The sequence below is a fragment of the Molothrus aeneus genome, chromosome 1 (genome assembly GCF_037042795.1).
Source record: "Molothrus aeneus isolate 106 chromosome 1, BPBGC_Maene_1.0, whole genome shotgun sequence".
NCBI lineage: Eukaryota > Metazoa > Chordata > Aves > Passeriformes > Icteridae > Molothrus > Molothrus aeneus.
Window position 1 is genome coordinate 80744423 of NC_089646.1, and position 24485 is coordinate 80768907.

Below are 24485 nucleotides of genomic sequence, written 5' to 3' on the forward strand. Positions count from 1 at the left end.
CATAGGCTAATGAGTGTTAATTTGGGTTCTCTTAATAGATAAGAAAATAAGTGGTATTTTGATGGTACTTTAAATTTATATGTACCGTTACAATATTGGACATTTTTAATTAATGTTAATTTAAATAGACACTTTCAGAATTGCAGTTGCAAGCTGGTTTTCATATTCTTTACATCAAGATGAAACTGCAGAGAAAAAGTATTGACCATTACATTCACAGTGTCTTGCCATTTGTTAGTATCTAAATTCTTCAAGTTAAATCCCCTTGAAATTGCAACCAAACTTGAAAGCTCTATGCAAAATATTAATACTACAATTTTTGAAGAACTGGACATCGAGGAAACACAGTAGATTTTTTTTTTTTGTTAATCACTTTACCTAACTAATACAACTGTGGGACATTTAGGTCTTATTTTTCAATGTCATTGATACTTCCATATTTTTCTGGAGTTGTGTGAATTTGTATACTGAAGTATTTCCGGAATTCTCTGTTGTTTGTTCAGGGTAACTCCATCATTGGTCTAAATAAATAAAGATGGTTGCACTTAATCTTTAAAGTAAACTTTGAGAGTTTATGCTTGTTACTGCTGTTATTTCTGGTGTTATAGTAGTGATCAGCTTCTCAGGCATTGCTATTTTTTTTGGCTGTCATGTTTTGTTCAGTTAACAGGGCAGATTTGTAAATCAAGTTTACAGCCTAGCAGACTGCCTGAATCTTCTGAGGCAGGTTATAGTGCCAGTTTTCAAGTGGATTTCGGGTTATAAATGTGTAAATTGAAGACCCAGGTGATATAATTTTTATTTGGGGAGAGAGGGTAGGAGGTGTATTGATAGTCATGACATGACTCCTAAGAGGCTATAACGGATAGCAAAGACAGGTGTATGAGGTTTTGCTGCCTGAATTAGGAATGTTTAACAGCTCAGTTTAATTAGGCATGTTTTGAGAAAATATTTCATGGTGTGGATTGAATTTCAGGCATTCACCAAAATCATGTGAGCGGCTTTAGCTGCAGCCATCACAGCAGTACCACTGGTCACAGCAGTACCACCGGCTCACGTGGTATTTGGAGAAGCCCAGCACAACCCCAAAAATGTGGGAAAACACTGAATCTGTGTTTTCTATCTGCCAGGGTGCTGCTTTCCATGGAGATTCTCAAGAGAACAGATGACATGGATGACAGTGGTGTTGTGTGGCTTAATACCATGATGCTGAAGGCAACATTTTAGGTAAAATGGTGAGGCAAGAGGGAAGATATATTTGGTGAGAATCAGGCAGATTAAGCAGATAAAATTGAAGCTGGATATGGATTACTTCTTGTCTGTTGTAACCAAGAGTTTTATCATAGGGACTTCACTGCACTGTGGAATAGCATCAAGCAAAGAACTGCAGAATAGTTGTTTCTCAGTAATTCTTCCAGTGAATACTCTCAGGGTAGACCCTGTGTCACCAGAGGAAGTTAGTGCAGGATAAATACTGCCCATGAAATACAGATAACTTTTCCAAAGCCTCCTCCAGTAAAAGAGTTAGTGCAGTGTCTGAATGTCCCTGAAGTGTTCAGTGGCACCCATTGGTGCCTGGGGGTGTTTCTGGAGCACATGTGCAATTCTTCCCTTCCTCTAAACCCTGGTGTGGTTTTATATGACCAAGAAGTTCCTAGAGCTGTGATCAGAGACACACTTAGCAGCTGCCAGAGCCCAAGGATACAGGGAGTGGTGCTTGTGCCCAGCAAAGCCCAATCACTGTCTGATTCTGATTGCAGTAGGGAAGAGAGGGTGAGCCCCAGCTGGGGCCCCTCCAATACCTCTGCCTCACATGGTGGATAAGGAATTGGCTGGATGGATGCACACAGAGAGTTGTGGTCAATAGCTCTATCTTTAGGGGGAGACTGCTGATGAGTGGTGCCCCTCAAGGCTCTATCTTGAGGCCGGTGCTCTTCGCTAGCAGTGATCAAGTGCACCTTCAGTGAATTTGCAGGTGACATGAAGCTGAGCAGTGCAGGTGACACAAGAGAAGGAAGGGGTCTCATTCAGGGGGACACGGACAATCTTGAGAAGTGGGCCCATGAGAACCTCATGAAGCTCAACAAGTCAAACTGCAAGGTGCCACACCTGGGTCAGGGCAATCACAGAGGTGAGTGCAGGCTGGGAGAGCCACTGAGAGCAGCCTTGCCAAGAAACACTTGGGAGTTCTGGTGGATGAAATGCTGGACATGAGCCAAGAGCGTGTGCTTACACCTCAGTGATGTCCTGGGCTGCATCAAAAGCAGCGTAGCCAGGAGGTCGAGGGAGGTGGCTCTCCAGCACTAATCTACTCTCCTGAGAGAGCAGCTGGAGTGCTGCATCCAGCTCCGGGGCCCCCAAAATCAGAAGGTCATGGACCTGTTGGAGCAAGTCCAGTGGAGGGACATGGAGACAATCTGCTCTGGGCAGAAAGATAACTCAAGAACAAGGAACTGGAACATTGCAATACTCAATTTATACACATACTATCTTGATGGAGTGTCATTTTACCAGAGCCACCTGCTAAAAGAGGAAGAAAAAATGCTCTCATATTTGGTACTGACATATTTATTTCAGCAAGGTTTTGGCAATGGAAATCTCCTCTGAGCTGGGAAATAAGTACTAAGCTTCCTAAAGTTCTATTAAATAATTTGCAGTCTTTATACCTAATACAGGAAATTTTACTGTAATTCAGGGAATTGTGTTTGTAGTGTTTCAGAGGAAGCTATGTTTTCGAGTAACTGACAATTAACTGAGAATGGTAAAATAATAATTACAAAATTAGAATGAGTGTTTATTCATAAAAGAACAGGCACCTTTATAAGCTGTAATTATCTTTTTGCTAATTTGGTCTGACTGGCAAACGAAGCATACAGAGGATGATTATTTTCCCGTGCATAGCTCCACTGCAGTGAGAGCACTGTTAGAGGTGAGGTTTGTTGTAAAAGCAGGTCCCATGGCAGCAGGTACTGATGGTGCTGAGTATCTCTTGCTCAGGGAATTCTTATTGACAACTGAAAAGTAAAAACAACTGCAGAAATTCCTCAGCGTAGGAATAATTAAATAGTGACTGAGGCTGAAGTTTGTCACAGCACCAGTAACTTTGTACTTGAAACCAACTCTCAACTTTTTCTGGTTATTCAGTTTGCATAATTTTTTCCCCCACTGTTTTTTTTTATTGTTTGTGAATTGTGGGTTTCTAGAACACAATGCATTCTGTCTCTTGGCCCAAGAAACATGTATCTATGTACATGTCCTCTTATTTAAGGTGAAACTTAATGGAAATAAGATGAACAAAGGTGCATCATGAGAGAAAGGAGACAATGATTCTGCAGAAAACTTTACTCAATCAGATACATACAGCTCCTGCAAACTATATTTTGGGGAAGAGGAAGGGTGAGGGTGAGGTGTCCTCTTCTTTCATGGCATACAAATGTTTTGGTGCAATTTATAGGAAGAGTCAGGATGAGACAAATACAGTAATGTGTTAAATGCATGTCTTTGCAGATGGGAGGGGGAAATATCTGAAGCATAATAGTGTATTTCATGGCCAAGCAAATAACAAAGTAGAGAGTCTGATACACATGCTGGAGTTTTGCAAGCATTTTAAGGCACCAATGCAAAGTTTGAATGTGGCATTTAGTTTAGCAGGAATGAGCAAATTGATTCAAAGGGTATCTGTTAAAATGAAAAGGGAAGAATTTAATCTCTGACAATAAGTAATATCTGCCTCCTGAGCAGTTCCTGTGACATACAAGAGAGCCAGGCATCAAAGCAGGGCAGTGTAGGGTCTTGTAAGAAGTTGGTTCTGGCAGTAGATCCAGGTTGTCAGATGCCATCCCTGGGGTATCAGCCAAAGGGGTGCAGAGCATTGACAGTAACACTGTCAATAGGAGAGTTTGTTCATTGTTCTGTATGGCATGGACTAAGTGGGGGTAAGTAGAGTTGTGGTAGAGTGATCCCCTTCTTTTTTACAGGTTGGCCCTGAGATTGGCTCAGTTGCTTAGAGCATGGTGCTAAGCAGCAGTGATGCACAGGGGCTCATTAGGCTGAAGGGCACCCTAGAGGGTCAGTTCTTTCACCATCCCTCAGTGTGCACATAAAGCTGTTTGGAGATGGGATAATGTGACATAATTTGGGGTAGGATGCACACTGGCAATTTCAGGTGAACTGTCATAAAAACAGGACACAAGCATACATATTTATTTCTTATGCTGAAGGCACATTTGGACAAAGCATAAGAATTGTAATTTATTATGCATCCCAATTTATGTTTTTAACAATTAGGCAATTTATGATAATGAGATTTTTTAACAGGTATTTAGCTCAAAAATTCATAGCAATCTGAGATTCTATTACTGGGAAACAGCATAGATACCTTGATGTCTTTAATGGAGTTAAAGCATAAAGAAAAGAAAATTGAGGGTTGAGATTGTTCTAGAAATAAGAAGATGCAATTTCACAGGAACAGTATCATTTAATTATGCGACTAGAAAGAAATAACATGAGCAAATGATAAACTAATTTTGAAATGCCTAACTGAAAATTTGGAAGAAGGAGCTGGTAACAGAGCGTCTATGACAGGATTATGATAGTAAAAGAACTTACATACTGCAAACTAGTTTAGACAAAGAACAGGGAGAAATGGCAAATAAGCAGCATTTCTAAAGATTTTTAGTTTGGTAGGGAAAAAATATGCCTCTCAGATTTGGAGAGACTTCAGCCACAGAAATGTCCGTAGCAGTCAGTTCACTGAGAGCATGGGCAATTACACAGATGAAAAGAATGTCTTCTACTTTGCTGTGCTACTTTGCTGTGCTCTAACTTAATTTGTTTCAGAGCAGCATTTCATACTTCTGATACTCTAGTAAGTGTTCTGCTTTGTGACTTCTTATCCTCTGTATTAAAATTTCTAAGTAGCTGATCAAAAAGAGATGAAGCTAATAATCTAATGAACTGATTGGTGTTGTAATTAATTGTGCTCATCTGATTAGTCAACAACCAAACCTGATTTACCCTCCTTTCTTCTCAAGAAACTGCACTGATAATGGCTTTTCAAGACTGCAAAATAGATGCAGGAAGGCACTTGAAACTCAGATGTGACAGGGAGATTGCTTTGTAGGTTAAGGGAATCATCTTACTTGAGCAATCACTATCCTATTTGTTTGTTCCTCCAGTTTGATAGGATTGCATATTGCTTGTGTTTTTTCTGGAACCTAATCTTTATTCATAGGATTTTTAGAGTGGTAACTTTGTTAAATATACCTATTTACATTCTTTCTGGTCTTATTTTTGCAATTATCTTTTCCACTGAGTTCTAAAACCAAAGCAAGAGAGCAATATAACTTTCCAATACTTCGATTTATAAGACCTGAGAAGAACTGCCTTCCTGATAATGCTTTTAAATGTTTCAAACCTAAGGGCAGAGGCAAACGGACTTACTGAGCTTAAGTGTCTACCAAAGTATATAAAAAGAATAAGCAATATGTTGTAATACCTCATCCAAAACTTTTAGGTTTGGTTTAGTAACAACAGTGTCAACTTAAAAATCAGCATACCCAATGGAAAAGTGAAAATCAGAGCATAAAAAGTATAATTTATGTCAAAATGGAATCCAAAATTCATCTCTAATGCCATTATTTATTTTCATATTTATACAACTAGAAAGTCACATCTGAACTGTCATCTAGTCCAAGTAGAATACTTATTTTAACAGATTGAGAAACCAAAATGACAGTGTCATGGTATCCCATCCCAGGGTTTAAAGTAGTTTTTCCTCATACAGATGCTCTCCTGAGTTGCTATGTCTGAAATGAGCTCTATTTATTTTTCTGGGTTTTTTTAAATATTTTTCAAGATGTGGCTTTCGTGTTTGCCTGGAAATGCATTCACATCCTTTATCATCAAACTAGGAGAACTCATTTCAGCTTCCCATCCTTTCAAAGTGTCTATTTATTTGGAAATGTAAAATTACTGGGTTTATACCTGAATCACAGATTTATCTTCTTGCATCACGTTGTAGAAGGAGTTTGACAGTTGTGGCACTTAGCTTTTTACTACCTTTGTTTGGTTGCTCTTAAACTGAATTTGTATGGCCAGTGGGTCTATGTGTCAAATGGACTGTTTTCCATATAACAGGCATTCACTAGATATTTAAATGGGCTGTTTTTTCTGACACACTGACTTCTTACTGTTCCATTTGTGTGTATGAGCCACAAAGGAGACCAAGACAGGGACCTACAATTTACACATTAAAGCACTTTTTTCTTCCATAGTTGTCAGTTAAGAGAATTTAGGGGGACAGCAGGACTCACTGGAATGCATGACACTCGAATGACTGAGAAAGTTTTAATACAGAGATATTGGGCTTCAAATCACTTACTTTTTTGCTTCTGTGAGGTAGTGCAATGACATTCTTTGCACAAAGACTTCTGAGTGTGCTGGAGACCCATTTCTAAGTGCCTTACTAGAATGGAGCAGAGGATGGCTCCAGAGGGTTCCAAATCTCGGGTACTGAGTTCATTATTACTTCATAGAGGGGAGAAAGGATGCACAAATTAGTCCTTTAAGACCTCAAGATATTTAACAAATAAACTTTAAGAAAGTGTAACCTAAAGTCTGTTTTTCGTAAGTTTTGCCCTTAGATTTTGGAGGTTTTTTTCTGATTACAGAAATTATACTTGTGAAACTTTTTCATAGATTTTGTTGTTGTTGTTCTTGTTTAGAAGTTTCATTGAATAAGAAAACTGTCTTGCTAGAAAAAGCATCATGCTTATATGTGATGGTCTGGTCCTTTTCTATTACTATAGTCAAATATGTCTTCTGTAGGTAGAACATGCCCACTAGTACTGACCAATTCCAGGTAAAACCTGGCAGCAGGCCAGGAATGTATTTTGGCCCCGTGTTGGATTCTGAAGTTTCCCTTTTATCATGACCAACTCAGGCACTGAAATATTTCTCACTGCATAGAAAAGGGGCTTGCATGAATTTCTGAAAAGCACAAGAGCTACACTGGGATTAAGTCACGGGGAAAGAGCTGTCAAAACGAAGACCTTTTTTTTTCATTTGTTAGTACTAGCTGTTCTTAAGATAAAAAAAAGGTCAAATACATCAAAGCATGGCAAGAAATTTCACACACTATGAGAGGTCGGCTAAATTCCTTTTCCAAGTTTCAGGTATGAATGAAACTCCTTTCCTCAGCTGTTGTGTATGTTACAATTTTGACTGAAGGAGAGTGATTTTTCTTTGCAGCTAAAATTGTATTAGAGAAATAACATTCAAACAATTGTATAAAGAGGTCTCAGCAGTTTAAGGCGTGCTGGTACGCTCAGAATAATATTCTAGACACAGTAAATTACTGCCTTTTACAGATAGTATATTTCTTTGATGCTTACTGCAAGCTCTAAAGCATTTTGTCTGCTTCTTTTCAATTGTTCTTAAGAATGCAGTCGTAATACCAAGTTTTTCCTGGGTCTACAGCCTACAAAAAATAAAAGAGGGGACATTTTTATTTTGCAGAAGTATTTTTGCTAGGGCAGCTCATGCAAGTCAAAGGCTTTCCCACAGTCCTAAAGAGCACAAACAGAGGCTTCATCTTTTAGTGGAGAAGTAAAGTAGACATAGAAATTATGTACAAATAATCTGAATTACAATACTTTAGAGATTGCTTGAATGGTTGATGTAGAGAAAGAGCATCAAAACAGACCAATATATAAGGATTGGAAGAAAATAACCTAAAAACAATAGGTAGAATGAGGTTAATTGAAAACCATTTATGTCTGATCAGTTTTGTTCTGAATAAGATAACAAGCTGAACAGAAAAATGAAAATGGACTACTTTCCAATGCTGAAGCATCTGACACAGTAGTTTGAGTTTTCACAGTAATCACAACAGGTAGCCAGGGAAGAAATGTGGAATGGGACCAGTAGTAGTTCCTCAGGGCATGCTCCCACTGGCCACGTGGGTGTTTCACTGAGTGCTGGTGGGGGGGAGTGATGCCTGCACTTGGCAGCCTCAGTGCCATCCTTCTCCACAAATTTGTCCTGTTGCTCTTCAGTCCATGCCAGGAGTAAGAGCTGCAGAGTCCTCTGGACAGTGATTCTGTAGGCAGAGGTTCCTGAGCTGATGCTGGTATTTAATGCTGGATCATCAAAAGCTGATGCTGTTGCATTTACATTCTTGCAGTCTTCAACACATCTAGATCTCCATTTAGCAACATGACAATTGTAAATGGAGAAAAGTGTCTTGACACTGACATGTTTAAACCATTCCTATTTTGCCCTTCAGAGTCTGTACCACAGCAGGTCTTCCCAAGGGCAGTAAGTGACTCAATATTTCAGCTCTTTCTGAATGAACAGGTAGTGTATTAAAAGCTGTATAAACAGATGAGCATTAATGAGTGCAGTGATTTTTATGAAACCAAATACTACATGTCAGAGAAATCAAATATCAAAACAGAAATTTGATGCAGATAGGATTTTTTAATAGTATAATAAAAATTTATAATAATTTTTAATTTTAATTTATTTTTATAATATAATAATAAAACCATAATTTAAAAGATTCCCTCAATACACTATGTCTAATTCTGTGTATTGTAGTTAAATAGAATTGCACATCAAATGAAAATACAGCAAAAGAGGAGAGGGGTAATTAGAATTTTTTTTTTCTTTCAGGTGAAGCTAGGGTTGATTATAGCATGAAATCTTACCAAAATTGTTGCTGCCAGAAAATTCGGGGTAGTTTTGGGTTTGTTTTACAGAGACAGTTTCTTTTAAGATGTTTATTGCAGTTCATGTGCTGTCCCATTGTGTATCTTTCAAAACTATCAAAATAGCAAAAAATGATGTTAGCAGTCAACTGCTTCACAAATCCCACAGAGCATTCTTTAAAAACAATGCATTTAGCCTCAGGATTGGACATGCAGAAGCACAGCAGTAAAAGGCACCTGTTGAGTGCTTGACTTGGTAGGCTAATTGCTCTGATGCTTTGAAAACAACAGGTATCACTGAATAACCAAAGCTAAATAACATTGTCATAGCATTTGATAGAAAGGTTAATAACCAAGACTGTATCCACATTAGACTTGTCAGATGTTTGTCTAATTGCAAAGTATTCTTTTAAAGTGAAAGCGATACCTAAGAGAGAAAGATCTCACTTAGGCCAAGTTCCTTTTTCATATAGAATGGTCTTCTTTAACAAAGTTGAGCTATTCTAATTAATACAAGACAAGTTTTCCTGGAAACTTATGTTAAACTTAATCCACATTCAGGATTGCTAAATTCTGGAAGCCAGCTTATAGAGAAAGCTATAAGTGGTGCTAAGAATACTTACGAAGAAGAAATATTGCTGATTTTGGTGATACAGCACTGAACTGTCATTCAGATCAGGAAAAGTTAAAGGGAAATCTGTGGCAGTGACTGAAAAATCTATTTTAATTTATTTTTACTTCCAAACTATAAGCTGATTTTATAGTCACTGAAAACCTAGCACTTAGAAACTCTAATAATGAAGAATGAACCATCTTGTGTTTTCTAAGTTTGTCTCACTGCTTTGTTTAAATTTCTATTTTGTCTGAGAAATAGCTAGTCTTATCAGCTAGTTTCGTTTCCAATAAGAGATGATTTTAAAAAGTCTTACTGTACAAATGATAAAAAAATCAGAATTTGTCTAAAAGTTACAGTAGTAACCAGAACTACTACAGCTAACCTATCTATTCCGTGTCCAAAGGCTGCACTGAGTACTCACAGATAAGCCAATGTGACTCGAGGTCTACTTCACTATAAAAAGCCCCCCAAATTGTATGGTTGCACAGGGTCTGCTGATGACACTGGGCACACTTGATGGATACATGCGTGGTGTTAATTGCTTCATTTTGCTGTCTGTGTCACTGTATTAAACACTTGCAGCAAAGAGCCTGAATGCTGACAGAAACAGCTTGGAGTGTACAGAAAAAGCAATAGCTCTTAGGGGATCATGTGTTACATGGCAGGCCAGCTCAGAGGATCATCACCACAGCACCCTCTGATGGGCCTGGGGATGCCAGCTTGCCCCTGAGACAAGGCTTGGTCCCTGAAGGAGAAATGCTCAGTCAATCAGACAGAAGTAGAAACAGGCAGCATATAAAAGAGCAGATCTAGAGAAGGCCAGTTTCAGGGTGGGATTTTGTCTGTTTGGGTTTGTAATTTAAAGAAAATTATTTTGTGTGCCAGTTGTAACTCAGTTACTCAGTATTCTGAGGGCTTTTCCCTTCCTCAGGCAAACATAATCGCAGTTGCTGTAATATTAATGGGGTTGGTGTAGCTCTTGATTTTTGTAAACCTTTCCCCCTTGCTGTGAAAAATCTTTTATTGGTGGCTTTTGTAACACATAGAAAGATGAAAAAGATTGAGGCTTTTATGATTAGTCCCTCTTACACAAAACTTCTTGGAATAATTATATACTTGGAAAGCCCCTGAAGTTTCATGCCAAAGATAACTTGTGCTTTCCAGCTAATTTAGGATATTATCCTTCCCGTTTCTGTCCTCTCTTATTCAGTCCATGACAAAAATATTATATATACTAGATATTAAACATACTTTCTCTTTTTATCATGGGGCTTTGAGGAATACCTGTCTCAATTTCACCATTGCTAAATGCAGATTATTTGTTTTCAACCATTATCTGGCATGACTTCAATGAGATCTGCAATCTGAAGACTCATAACTGCTACAGGGAAGGTCCTGCTACTTGGCGAGACCTGAGCATGCTTAGGAAAGGCAGGTGCAGATGTTTTAATTCTGTCTTTGACATGGATAAAACTGCCAGTGGGAGTAGTTTCAACAGCTTGCTAAATATTCCCATATCCAGAGTTCATGTCTCAGCACACTGGCTTGCCTTCTGAATGATCTTTCTGTAGAAATCTATGTCTTTCCCCTGTATAAGGCAGATGATTTTAGTTAGCCTAGAATCATAAGGACGTTGCTCTGAACCTCCCACAGTTTGCATGAATGTATGGAAAATGACCCTAAAGCAGAAAGAAATTGCTTGGCACCACCCATCTTCCCCTTCCTCAAAGCCTGGCAATGGCATTGAATAACTAATGCCAGTGCCAGGGTTGACAGGAGTCAGGTGTGTTCTGGACAGTGCACTCCTTCATACCACACCCTTCATATCCCAAGAGCCTTGCATTGACATGCCTTAGGTATGGAGGATCATGCCTCCTGATAGTTTTCAGGTGATGATATGATAGTTGGCACATTTTCCCATGAAGCTGAAGCTGGATTATTTTAGTTCTCTTCCCATTCCTAGGTAATTAGCAAAGTCAATCTGCCATTTGTTCAGAAAATCAGTTTGATGAACCATGGGTCTGAGCTCTTGCTCCATCTGTCCTTAGTCTTCCTCTCATGAGAAAAAGCTATTTACATTAGCTGGGGTTTAGAGGTCTAACTGGAACCTTCTGACTAAACTGAGAGTTATTCTTCAGTCCTCTGTATTCTTGGTATTCCTGCATGACTGGATTCTATTTGAAATTAATTTTACTGGTTTATGGCAGGCTGAAGGACTCCTTGTCCTGTTAGATTCAAAATGACAGCCTATGGCTCACATACACCATGAGTAGAGTTTACACTAAGAATCAAAGTATACAGGGTGGGCTGCATTTATAATGGAGAAGTATTTTTGTCCCTGAAAACTTGTGTATTGTATCTCCACATCCAGAAAACATGGTTTCACCTGTTTGAAAAATCACACTGGAAAAATATTCACTGACTTAGTGAGACATCTTACCAACAGGCGATACTACTAATGTTCCAATTTAGCATCTGCACAGTGACCTGTAAATTCACAAATGACAAATCATGTCTTATTCCCTGTCACACTGACAGCTACAGCATGTCCAAGTTAAATGACAGCGTGTTTTCTTTGACCACTCATTAAATCTGAAACTTGTTTCTCTTTTGCAGAACTACATAGCCTGAACATGGTGGTGTTAGAGACCCTCTGTGAATGATCTCAGTTAAGAGTGATTACTTCAGCAGAGGTGATATGAGACTAACTAGATATTGGGGTGTATTTCTTTTGAAATAATCAACTGATTATTTCTGCCAAAATGCTGAGGCAGGGTTGGGATTTGTGTTGTTTTTTAGCTGTTTCCTATGTAAGTAAATGTACCATATCTCAGTGAGGGCTGTAGTAGCTATGAGTCAGTGCAGAAAGTAAACAGTGACTTTTGTAAGAAAAGGAAAGGCAGTCATGGGAATTCAGAATATTCATCTCTTGATTAAAGGAGCAACTGGAGCATAATGGGGAAGGATGATAGACAGAAGAACCCGACTCGACATCTCCTCCATACAGAGCCAGGAAATGCATTGTCTGTGCAAGATGTGCCCCTGGTGTGTCTGTATTGCTTTGTGCAAAGGCCTCATATTCTCTGTTTGCTGGAAATGAATGAGGCAGATAGCTCACAGCTCAGGGACTATAAGGTTGTCTACATTGCTGTCTTGGTGAGGAGAAGTTTCTGGTGAACTTGGAGAGGAGCTGAGAGGCTGACAGTCTCTGCAGGCTCTGGACAGTCAAGGTGACTTGCAGTTGGCTGTGATAGAGAGAAGGAAAAATCACCTCAATTAGAAGATCAGGGAGACTATATCTCTGTTTCTGGTGGTGTCTAAATCAGTCTTCTTTGAAAGCTTGCACTCACTATATAAAGAAGCCTTATTATTCTAGTTACACATTATTCTAGTACAGACTCGAAGATATATCTCTGTTTAAACAGATTCAGGAATATTTCAGCTTTTTTTTTTTTCCTAGTGATGTAAAGAAAGGTGCAAAGCCATGCTGAGAACTCTTCCTCAGCATCCTCCTGTTATAATTTCTGCGGTTGCTCTTCTAGGGCTGGATACAACTTTCTTCATCATAGAGTCATAGGATCATAAAACAGTTAAGGTTGGAATGCATCTTAAAGACTATGGAATTCTTACACCTTACCATGAACAGTAACATCTTCCACTAGACCAGATTGCTCAAAGCCCCATCCGGCCTGCTCTTGAACACTAGCAGGGAATGGAACATCCACAACTTCTTTGGGTAACCTGCACCAGTGCCCTCTCTCCATCTATATTTATCTACCTACTGCTGTCTTTATCTGCCTAGAGGGTAAGAGAATGAAGTTTCAGAAAGAAGTCAAATAATCCTTCTTGTCCTCACTCTAAACCCCACAATGAGCTTTTCCAGTCCATGATTCTGCTTTTCCTACATGTGCTGCCCTTTCAGAATATCAGTAGAGCTCTTGCCTTTAAAAGAGCGTGGTCTACTCTACTTTAGGTGGAGTCTCCAGACCTGCAAATATAGGGCACAGATACTTGTTTGGGGAAAACCATACTCTATATTTCTACCTTCTTATTTCTGCCACACAAAGGTAAGTCAGAAGTTTCCATCACTTCTAAGGGAGAGAGTTTTTCAATTGATGTTATCCAGACCCTACTTCCTAGAAGAAAGTTTCCCCATGAATTGGAGGAAAACCCCTCACCTGCTGATCCTATAGCAGCAGAGAGATAAAGGAAGGAGGCATTGGAGTTCAGGGACCAGAGGAATCAGACAACACAACACTTGCAAGCTGTTATGAAGGGCAGGCTTCTGATGTGTAATGTGGCCAAAAATGAGGGGTTTCAAGGAGAGTGAATTTGTTTGCTAGAGAGATGGAAGAATTCATTCCAGTGCTCCAGGGCTATATGTTTTCTGTCAAGCTGTCTGCTGTGGTGAAGGGAACAGTATTGAAATAATTGGGCCAGTTTGTGTGTGGGAGAGCAGCACTAATTAGGGCTGTGTGGGGATGCAAGTATAGATGGCAAATCATATATGTTTAGGGGGCAGTCAGTTAGGAACTTGAATTGGAACTGGGGGATTGTCCAGTTATAAGACTCTTTGTGGCTTTGGGGAAATGAAAATGCTTTTTTCAGGTTTTTTTTGGATAATAAGGAAGCAGAGCAGGATGAAGTAGATAGAGCAGAAAAAGATTGAAAGGAAACCTAGCCCTAAATCCTCTCATCTTCCATCTGAAATTCTTTCCTCCTTCCCAGAATTCCTGTGCTTTTTCCACCTTTAGTGCAAAGGTTATTGAAAATGGCATAAAAGATAGAAAGTGCCTTGCCTTCTTCCCAAATTCAAGGGCCAATGTCCTCCCTTCCATTTTCACACATTAGCAGTAATTACATAGGTCTGGTGTGTGTGCTTTTATTGTTCTTTCTTTGTGTAGACTTTACTAGTAGGGAGGGAAGAGCTGCAGATGAGCCACATCAGCAAAGGGTATCTTCCCCTACTGAAGGAGACTCTGAAAAGTTTTACCCCATTCTTGAGGTTGCTAATTCACCCATTTCCAAATCAAACCTGCTATGCATATTTGCATGCAGTTTTTCTCTGGGAGACTTGATGTTAGCAAATACAGATTCTGTTTGTAAATGCTCATTCATACATATTTGTTTCTTTGTGTATCAGTACTTTGAACTTTATGACACAATATGTTACGCAGTGAATTTTGTTTTAATTGGATTTGTATAAATATATTCAGAAAGCCATGTGGCCCCATCTAAGGAACACAAGAATTACAATGTTATTATAATAATCTAAGGCCTTAAGTTTTGAAATGTAAAATAAACTACGTAAAGAGAAGACTGAGGCATTAACCTTCTCTCAAAATGAAAGAGAAAAGGAAACACTCATGTAAAATGAGAAGCAAGCAACAGCAGGTGTTTCATATTATGCTCTGATAATATTTTTTTCTCAGGTTAAGAACCCTAACTCCTGGGCTCTTCAATTCCTAGGAGATGTATTTATCAAAACCTCTAGACTTTTGAAATCCTGATTTATATGTACATATGCATATTTTTAAAAGAAGGGAGGGAGGAAAGGAAGGGAAGGAAGGACGGAAATTATCAGCCCTTCTCCAAATTTGGTGGGCCATGAGTCTCCCCATGCAGGTGGGCGCATGCTGCTTGGCCACTCAGCCCCATCCTGTGGAGGACCTGATGTCTTCCATTTGTTCCCCTCTGCGTTACATTTCCTGAGCTCATTCGCAGCTGTCTCCATTATTCACACCTCTGAGCTGATGAGAGGAAGAAGGATAACGTGTGTTCTATCTGTATGTGAACTGTGAGAAGGTTTCAGGCGGGGCAGTGAGCTGTGTGGATAGTGACCCTTGCTGTTGCCTTGCAGGAATGTCAGCTCTGCTGGAGAGGAGGCCCGCAGAAGAATGAGGGAGTGTGATGGCCTGACAGATGCATTGCTGTACGTGATCCAGTCTGCTCTGGGGAGCAGTGAAATTGATAGTAAGGTTTGTCGTCTTTGTCTTTTCAGCAGCAAATACAGGTATTCAGGGTACATGGGGACTATAAAGAGACCAGTTTTTCATGATATTCCTTTTTCAATGCATAGTGAGGAATGTCTTAGCAAAGCATAATTTAGCCCATCTCTTCCTTTTTTTTTTTTTTCTGCTGAGCTGTTTATTTTCATGTGCTAAGCATTGTATTTGTACCGGTGTAGTGTGCACAGGTAAGCATGTCATCCTCTCTGTTGAATTATTGAAGTAGAAAGTATGATACTGGTTTAAGAAGAGAAAATATATGATATTCCGTGTAAAGTTCCTTACATTGCTCTGCCAGTTTTACCTTAAAATTGATTTTTAGTACCCAGTATGAGAGCTAATGAGAGTGAGGTAGGCTTACAAGGCAAACAAGCAAAAAAGAATTGGACAATTAATAGGCAGTTTTGCAGTAAAACCAACATTATTTCTTCTTTGAAGAGGATCAATGAATGCTTTCAATAACAACTGTGTTAAGATGCCTCATTATGTCAACTTTACTTCTCTTAAAATGCTAGGATATGAACAAGCTTCTCCAGAGGTGAAAGGCACTCCCTAATTAAAAAGACTCCAAGCATTTACAAATTGAAGATTTGTAATGCATTAAAGTATTCCAGAGAAGAAGAAAAAGGCCAGTTTCTTTTGCTTTCGGTAAATGGTGCTAAATTAATTACAGTGGCTGCTCTAGGGCAACCTTGGTCCATTTGCAAACCCCTAGGAATTGCAGGAGAGCAGCCTTTTATGCAGCAAGGTTTTAAAGCCCACTGGGCTTGTATTTCCAAATACTACTTCACAGAGTTGTCTGTGGACCCCCATGGGTTTATAGATTTGAGAGGAATAATCTCCAGGAGTCTCTGGCTACCATCTGAATCAAATAGGGGAAATTTGCCTGTGAGTTCAGGGGACAGAGAGAGGAATATAGAGAGGTTCATAGCATGAGGTGCTGGGCAAACAGCATGGCTTTTTTTTTTTTTAAGGAAAAAAAAACCCTCAAAACACCCAAAAAATCTCACAACCCATTACCCTGTAATCAATGTTCCATTAATAGAAGTTTAGTAGAGGGATGCTCAAAGGACACCAACCTACAAGGCAGGCAAAACACCTGGCAACAGGGTTTGGGGCAAACTTGGCTGTTGCCAGCCCCTACTACTTCCTGCAGAGTCTCCCCATGCAGGTGAGCGCATGCTGCTTGGCCACTCAGCCCCATCCTGTGGAGGACCTGATGTCTTCCATTTGTTCCCCTCTGCGTTACATTTCCTGAGCTCATTCGCAGCTGTCTCCATATACAGGGGTGTTTTGACTTCATTAGCTTCAGAGTAGCTTAAAAGTAGCTAGAGTAGAAAAGCTAGTGAACTTGTACCTAGCCCCTTTATGATGAAACTGAAAATAGAATAAGGAACTCAAGGATCCTTGAAAGTCAAGGAGGGGTGAAGTCTGTCCAGCTGTGTGGTTCGAACCAGCTTTCTTGGCTTGTAGGAGTTCACATTAATAGAGAAGGTGTTGATTGAATTTGAGCCTTGGAAGTTTGCTTATCAGTTTTTAGTTTAAGGTAACATTGTCCTTGTGATGACTCAGCTTATGTTTTCTACAAAATGAGAATTTCAAATGCAAAAACTATGATTTATTAAAAGGAAGATCAAAGTTTAGTATTCTAATCAACAGATGCAAAGCTTTAACTTCAGCATGCTATATCAAAAGTGAATAAAATTCATGTTAAAAAAAAAACCAAGGAAGTAGCAAACTTTGAAAAATAATTATGGTCACTGTGATGTTTGCAAAGCTTTCAGCTGTGAAAGCTGCACTAAGAACACTTTAGACACAGACACACACACATACATGTTTCTACATGTGTTTATGTATTTGGCAGAAATTTCAAATCAGTACAAACATATTGCAAAATTGTGACATTTCATCTATGTTAGAAAAGAGATACATAAGTGTTCCTGTTTAGATGAATTTGAATTCGATGTCACCTCTGGAGCTTTGTGTCATCACAAAAAGCGTGTGCTGAGTGCATACCTGGCAGAAGCTCATGCCATACATGGAAGGAAATGAAGCCCCATCTGTTTGCCTAACTGGTGAATATGGCAGAGTAGGGTAGAGCTGAAAACCTCACAGTCATTCCATTCTGGGTTAATGGAGCAAAAGAGCTGGGATGTAGTGGCTATTGCTTTTTATGTCCACAGAGCATTAGAAACAGTTGAAATAAATATAAATAGATAGAGAATGGCTTTTTTAACCATGCTTTCCTTGTGGGGAGAAAATTAAGCTCATATCCTTCTTATTAGGGATAATCAAACCAAATTGAACCAACTAAATGAGCAGGTTTCACGTCTAAACTGAACTTCTTTTAGACTTGGAGAAATTAGGTTGAATTACATGTGAATTTTCCTCCACTGGGTCTCATCCATTTATGGATTCCTGCTTGCATCTTCTACAGAAGGCACAACCTATTAGGGGGATAAATGGATGAAAGGGAAAGGCTGCACACAAGGTATCTGCAGCCTGGCTAGAAGCAGTAAAAGCAGCAAGACAGATTTCTAGTCCTACTTCTGGGACTGGAGAAACATCATCTGTTCATGCTACAAGTACTTGTGAAATGGAACTCAGACCAAATTTTATGGCAATTTACATAGAATTTCTGCCAGAAAAAAAGTTTATTTCTGGTTTTAAAAGGACAAAACCCAGGATCTATTACCACTTTCTGTTTGTAGCATTTTCTGTTCACTGAGGTGGGAGTTTTCTGACATTTGGAGTGTTCAGGTTCTCTTGATCGCTTTTTACTTCAACATCTGTTTCACATGGGGCTCCAGTGTGAAATTCAGAACAACAATAAAAAAACTCTCAGTAAAGTATTGTTCAGACCACTGCTTTGTTACCATAAAAATTTCTGAGTCTCTTAACCTGTGATTACCTGGGGAGCACTCAGAAATGTGCGCATAAGAATTGTGCTGGGAAAAGGCGCATTCAAAGATAGATGACATTCCTTCTGCTTCATATTCAGAGTGAGCAAGGGGAGGATTTTAATCTCTCTCTGGTTTTGTTTTCTGTATTTTTCTTTTTGTCATACTTTTCAGACCGTTGAAAACTGTGTGTGCATTTTGAGGAACCTCTCATACAGGCTAGCTGCAGAAACATCTCAGGGACAGCAGATGGGAACAGATGAACTTGATGGATTACTCTGTGGTGATGCCAATGGAAAAGACGCAGAGAGTTCAGGGTGCTGGGGGAAGAAGAAGAAGAAAAAGAAATCACAAGATCAGGTAATGAAAGTTATTTGCAGCTGTGTTGTGAGTAGTTGAAGTGCCCATCATTTAAAATATAAATAATTAATGCACTGTATTAGAAATTAAATGCGTGACACATAGTATACAAAACTGTTGTCCTTGTTAATTAGCTGAGAGCTTAAAGTAGAATATGGCTCTGGAGTAATAAAATATGTTTGCTTGAGAAATTGTACATAATGTGGTGCTCCTGGAAACTGTAGTCATGGGTACACTGTGAATGCCATAAATACCATAAAATGCTCTTTGAAAGGAAGCCATTTCTAATGAAAAGTGTAAGCTGCATATACTTTACACTGTAATTCCACGGAGTCACGTGTGTGTAGAAAGGCTTTAATGCAAACAAACATCAGGCTTGTATATATACACTCACTTGCCTCAAAGTTAGTCTTGTACCATGTCTCTACACACTGAAAGAAAACTGTACAGGACTGAATCAAGTAATATGAATGAATGTTATAAAAGCATTCATATTTTGATATATTTTATGTTATTACCAAAGAAAAAGTGAAAAGCTAAGCCTTGATTTCTTCCTCAAGTTATTTGACAGGTTATCATTTTGGGTGGGTTGATTGTTAAAGTGTATTTATCTCCTTTTTTTATCCTATTAAGACCTTATAATTTGGGGAATACTAACAGTTGTATTGCAGAGAAAGACACTGTACACACAGCAAATAGGAATAGGAATGGCTACTGATTTATGGACTTTTTCAGACAGCCTGTGCTGGCAGTAGTAAGTTTTCCACCTCTTCCTACACTTACTCACTTTTTTGCATTGTAGTTTATTTCTGTTTCAGATTGCTCAAAGAAAATATTTATTTGAGTACGCAATTAAGTGCACAGGGTAATAAATGATGTCAACCAGTACTGAAAATATTCCTGAGTTCCTGAAGCCAATTTGTGTTGATGTGGAAAGGTTCTAGCAACACTACTAAGCTAAAGCTTGGATACTGAAAAATGCAGCACTTATTACTAGTAAGACTTATTTCACCTACTCTTGTGGTTAAACACCCTATCATCAGATAACTTGAATTTATTATGGCCTTTTGTTGGGATTCCTGTGTTAGGCTACAGTGAGATTGTAAGTGTTGAAGCAAACTAATTTTATCCCATGAAGTAGTCATCATCCCTGTTACTGAATTAACAGTTCTCACACACTGTGCTTGCAGTTATTCAAAGTGCATGAGCAAAAAATAGCATGTCTGGGGATGAATGTGTCACACTGCAGCTTGGCTTGCTCTCTGGTGCTCTGTTTACTAACACATGCACACACACTCACTAGCTAAAGGCTTTCTAAGTCTTCCTCTTCTCTTTCTTCTGTGACTTTTGGATCTCACAGTCATGCTTTTAACTCTGTACTGTTGACTCTTTTAGTATTCCCATGGGGCGTCTCTGTACTGTAATGGTTCCCTTAAAAACATTTTTTTGCTCCTCCAGGCGAAAGAACTGAGCTCTTTTGGCCAATTACCTTTACAATGTGCATGCTTTTGCCTGCTCTTAGATATTTTTTGTCTATTTCTATAAGTGGTCATTATCAGCATGTTGCATGGTAAAGATCTCCTCAGAGCTGTTAGTGTTGGCCTCATGGAAGAGTTTTATATAATTTTTAAAGTCTAAAGAACAATAAAACTACACACATATTTTTCAGGTTTATGATCACTAGGATTTTCTGTGACAAGGACATAAATTTACTCTTTCCAGAACTGATTCTGTTGTGCGTAGGACTGCTTTACATTACAAGTATTAAAAACATTTTTCTAATGGTGTTTTCTTCTTTCATCTAATTTCCTTTAAATCCAGACATCCTACTTCATCTTGCCATATTCAAGGTCTCACATGTGGATATTATTCAGTTCAGGAATTTTAAGGGGGCCTTGTGTGCCTTCTGCAGGTTATTTTCACCCCATAATCCTCGATTGCTGTTGAACATTCCAAATGATTTGAAGTATATTATCAATTTAATATATTATCAAGTTAACTAGAGTGCCACTAAAAACAACAGCAGCAAGATCACTGTGCCAGAAACAACTCTCCCAACTTACCCTCAAAAATGGAAAAGAAAAGCAATATTTTTCATGTAACCACATTTATATTAATAGCATAAAATAACCTATGATAAAGGTAAATTTAACCTTTTTGTCAATTTATTTTGCAAAAAATAAGTACAGAAGTATGTCTATTGTCCAATTGTGTGAAAAGACCTGTTCTTTCTCCTTCTTTGTCTTTGTGGCTCCTTTAATACTTAGGAGTTTTATCTTTTCAGGTAAAGCCCAGGGCACAGGCATACCTCTGTCAGTTGTGACACCACAGTACAGGGGAGTGGCATCCACTCTATGTTGCTACATTTTATGTCCCCAGGAGATATGTGTTCAGGGTATAGGTTTTTTTTTCTTTTATTGGCAGCCCATGAGGTTTTTGCAAAACAGAATTGCTGTTTCAGTTCTTCTCAGAATATAAGATGTACAAAACAGTGTGGAAGAAAATTGTTCAGATTTAAGTGAATGCGGTTTTGAAATTTTCCTATTACACTATCACTGTAACTTAGTTTCTTAATTTTTATGTGTATTTACTTGAACTTCATTGTGCATTTATGAGGTAGTTTTTAATTTTTGGATAAAAGTCTTTGTAAAAGAAATAGTAGCAAAACTATTGTAGTTGCAAAAGAAAAACAGATGTATAATTTTAGACAAAGAATGTGGATGAAGATGCACTTTTCTGTACTTACAAAAAATCCTTCACAGAACAGGGGATTTTGTTTCTTAAGCCATAAAACAGGAGAAGTTTGATATTAAAGTCACTTTCTCATGTATTTTCTCTACAAAGAAAGTACAAGTTCATTTCTTTGGTTTATGATTTATGGAGCAAGTATCCCAATTTTTTCTAAGTTATCTTTCAGGTGTAGTCACATGTAAATTACTTAAAGGAAAGAACAGAATTGAGTGGTAGTATAAAATGTGGCTTCTTTCAAAGGCCTTTCAAGAATAAACTGAAATTTATTTTTTATTAATGATGCCAGTTGTCTATCAGTTGTCTATAATGGCAACTTCTGTGCATCTTGGAATCAAGTAAGAGATGTGTCTTTGTTCAGATCATAGGGCTAATGACACTTTGCAAATTACTTTACTTAAGGAATTCCCTTAGGATCACAGGAAGCAAGTATTCTCCACATATCAGAATAAAGGTTAGTGGTGTTAAAAGAGCCCACAACCGTTTTTCAGAGCTGAAAGAGGTTTCTGAGGCATCTGCTTTGTTGCACAAATTAAATGTTAGAAGATGGCCAGACCTTCTGAAGGTTTGTGATAAAATCTAGGTATAGCACTGGTTTTATTTATGGAAACACAGAAATCAAAACTTCTGTTAAGGCCTCAGAAAAAATAAGAGAAGCTAACTTGGCTTCTGTCTCAAACCTCTAGGACTGTAATTCTCTGCTGTTTTGTTAATTTTTCTCTGCTGCTTACCTGTGATCAGCTGGTATGAACACTCACCCCACTAAGCTCTCCAGCCTCAGACCCCTTCATCCCTGACTAGGACCTTGTAGACATCAACCTCTCTGCCTTGTATTGTGTCACTTTTCAAATGGAAACTGATTCTTCCATTGCTGAAAATGCTGTTCATGCTGCTGGCATGCTCACTGCTGCCTACAGATTTATTCTTTGAGCTGTATGAGAAATGAAGATTATGACAAAAAGCAGTTAGGACAAATCAGGTGTATGGTCCAACTTCAGTTAAAAAAATGCCAGGGAGTTGTCATTAATCCTTATTTATTTCTTGTTACACAGCCCATTATGTATACATGTGGCTCAATTTCATTTCTTTTCCTTTCTTCTCTAAGAGAAAAAAGTTGACTTCTTGGCTTCATGCTCATCTTGAGTTCCCCATCTGTGATCATTCTTGTCAAACCAGAATCTAGCCCAAAGTCTGTTTTTTGATTGGAAGTGACACTTCTGAAATGAGCCTGACCTTCTTTTTCACCTTCTGTCAGGAGCCTTAAGCTATAACAGCAACATTTCAAGTTATATATCATTAAGAATTGACTGGCACGCTTCTTTAGCATGCTTGCTAAATGTCCTATAAATTCTTCTATCTATGTGAAATAGAAGGTTTAAGGCAATAATATTTCAAAAAGCATAAAAAATAAACCTACCAGATAAGTCTTTTCATGTGGTGAGACCACTATTTTACCAAGTGTGCTTCATGCTCTACCAAGCCATACCTAGCTAATAAGCCCAGAAACAGAGAAATGGTGGCAGGTCCTGGGTTTAACCAGTAACATGAACTGTGATTAGGGATGAAAAGCTGTGTTGCCAATACATTCTTGCTCAGAAGGAATATTATTTCCACTTGTTGCTTCTTCATCTTGCACAAGGTGGTTATGTCAGATGTTGAGTAGCAAGAATCAACTATCCTGAGCAATTCCTTACAGAGCCTTTTGGAAAACATTTCTGCTTTCTTGCTTGCCAACACAGCATCTTGCCAGATACTCTGTGAGCCTCTCAGTGTCATGTATGGCCAATTTGTTTTCAAAGTCAAAACTGCAGAGTTATTAAATATAATTTGTATTTGTCAGTTCGTGGAACATACTGCAAAGCCAATTAGCTTGAGCTTTCTGTGGAGAGGAGAAGGGCATGCAGCTTTAACTCCATCTCCCTTCATTTGGGAAGGGTCTGTTTTTGCTGTTATCACTGGTTTTTTGTTACCACAGCAAAGGGAAAATGTACAGACTGAATTACTATTTTTTTCTTAGCTAATATTAAGCATAATATTAAAAAGTTGAATAAAGGCAGTGGCAATTATTTTAAGAGTGTAATGTACAATGTAAAGTACAATTTAGATTTATTAATATCTGAAATTAATTATAATTATTCAATACATTGAAATGTTTTGAAAGCATTGCAAACACCTTTTCTATAATGTTGTAAATGTTGCATCAAACTGGGAAGGGTACCTTTATTTATGCAATGAGCTCTGCTCTCTCCCACCATGCTCCTGTAGTCTCTGTGTCAGTTAACACCTGCACTTATATTCACTACCTTTATTTAGGCCTGGATATCTAAACTGAGGTTTGACTTGATGTAAACAGTGGTATACCTGCCTGCTTAGCGCCAGCTACATGGATTCTGAAATCAAGCTCTGTGACTTGGTTGTATTTTTTGTTGCTGAATTTCTAGTTTCTGCTCTTTGTTTAGCATTGGCCAATTCACCTCTTGGACAAAGCTGTCCAAAGAGGTTATTGGACTGACCTGTCTAGGGAGAGCTGGCAGAGACTGTCACGGCCACTAAGACATGCAGGATGAGATATCAATGTCTTCTTAGGGAGCCTGTTAATGTAAAAGTCTTTGTCACTTCAAAGATGGTTTTAGTAAGCACTGTGTAATTGCTCATGTGAATTTTGTCACTGCTGCTTCAAGGAGCATAGCTACAGTGTTATCATACTATACCAAATGTCTGGGATCATTGGAGAGAGGTCTAGATGGTTTTAGACATTGCTGGGGTTTGTTTTAATTTTTTTGTAGAATTTTTTTAGTAGTGGTATTTTGTACAGACTGGGGTAAAGGAAGTATTCATATGTAACAGATTTAAATCAAACACTGTAAAAACCTATGGTTATGTGATACCAATTTAAAAGCAAACCCTAACAATTTGAGGTTGTTAGTACAAACCCTAAAATCTGCAGAATATACTTCTCTTGCTGAGCTGAAGCCTTCCCAGGTATTTAGTACAATTGCACTATAAATTTGGATTTACTTTCATTAAAATGAGAAGGTAGTGGTAGATAATCTATTGTGCAGCACTGGAAAGCATCTCGATGAGTGATCTTTTTCTCCTCTCAAAGTTCCTTACAATTATGAAAATTTGGAAATTTTATTGG

The 24485-nt window shown here is 38.4% G+C and overlaps 1 protein-coding gene across 5 annotated transcripts in view; it reads left to right on the top strand.

The window, feature by feature from the left end:
• The window catches only part of CTNND2 (catenin delta 2), a 637790-nt gene that overhangs the window by 526497 nt on the left and 86808 nt on the right, over positions 1-24485 (top strand). For all 5 annotated transcript variants that reach the window (XM_066559759.1, XM_066559767.1, XM_066559780.1 and 2 more), the window contains 2 exons: positions 15188-15305; positions 18410-18595. In XM_066559759.1, coding sequence (XP_066415856.1) covers positions 15188-15305; positions 18410-18595 — 304 coding nt within the window. The remainder of the gene's footprint in view (positions 1-15187; positions 15306-18409; positions 18596-24485) is intronic.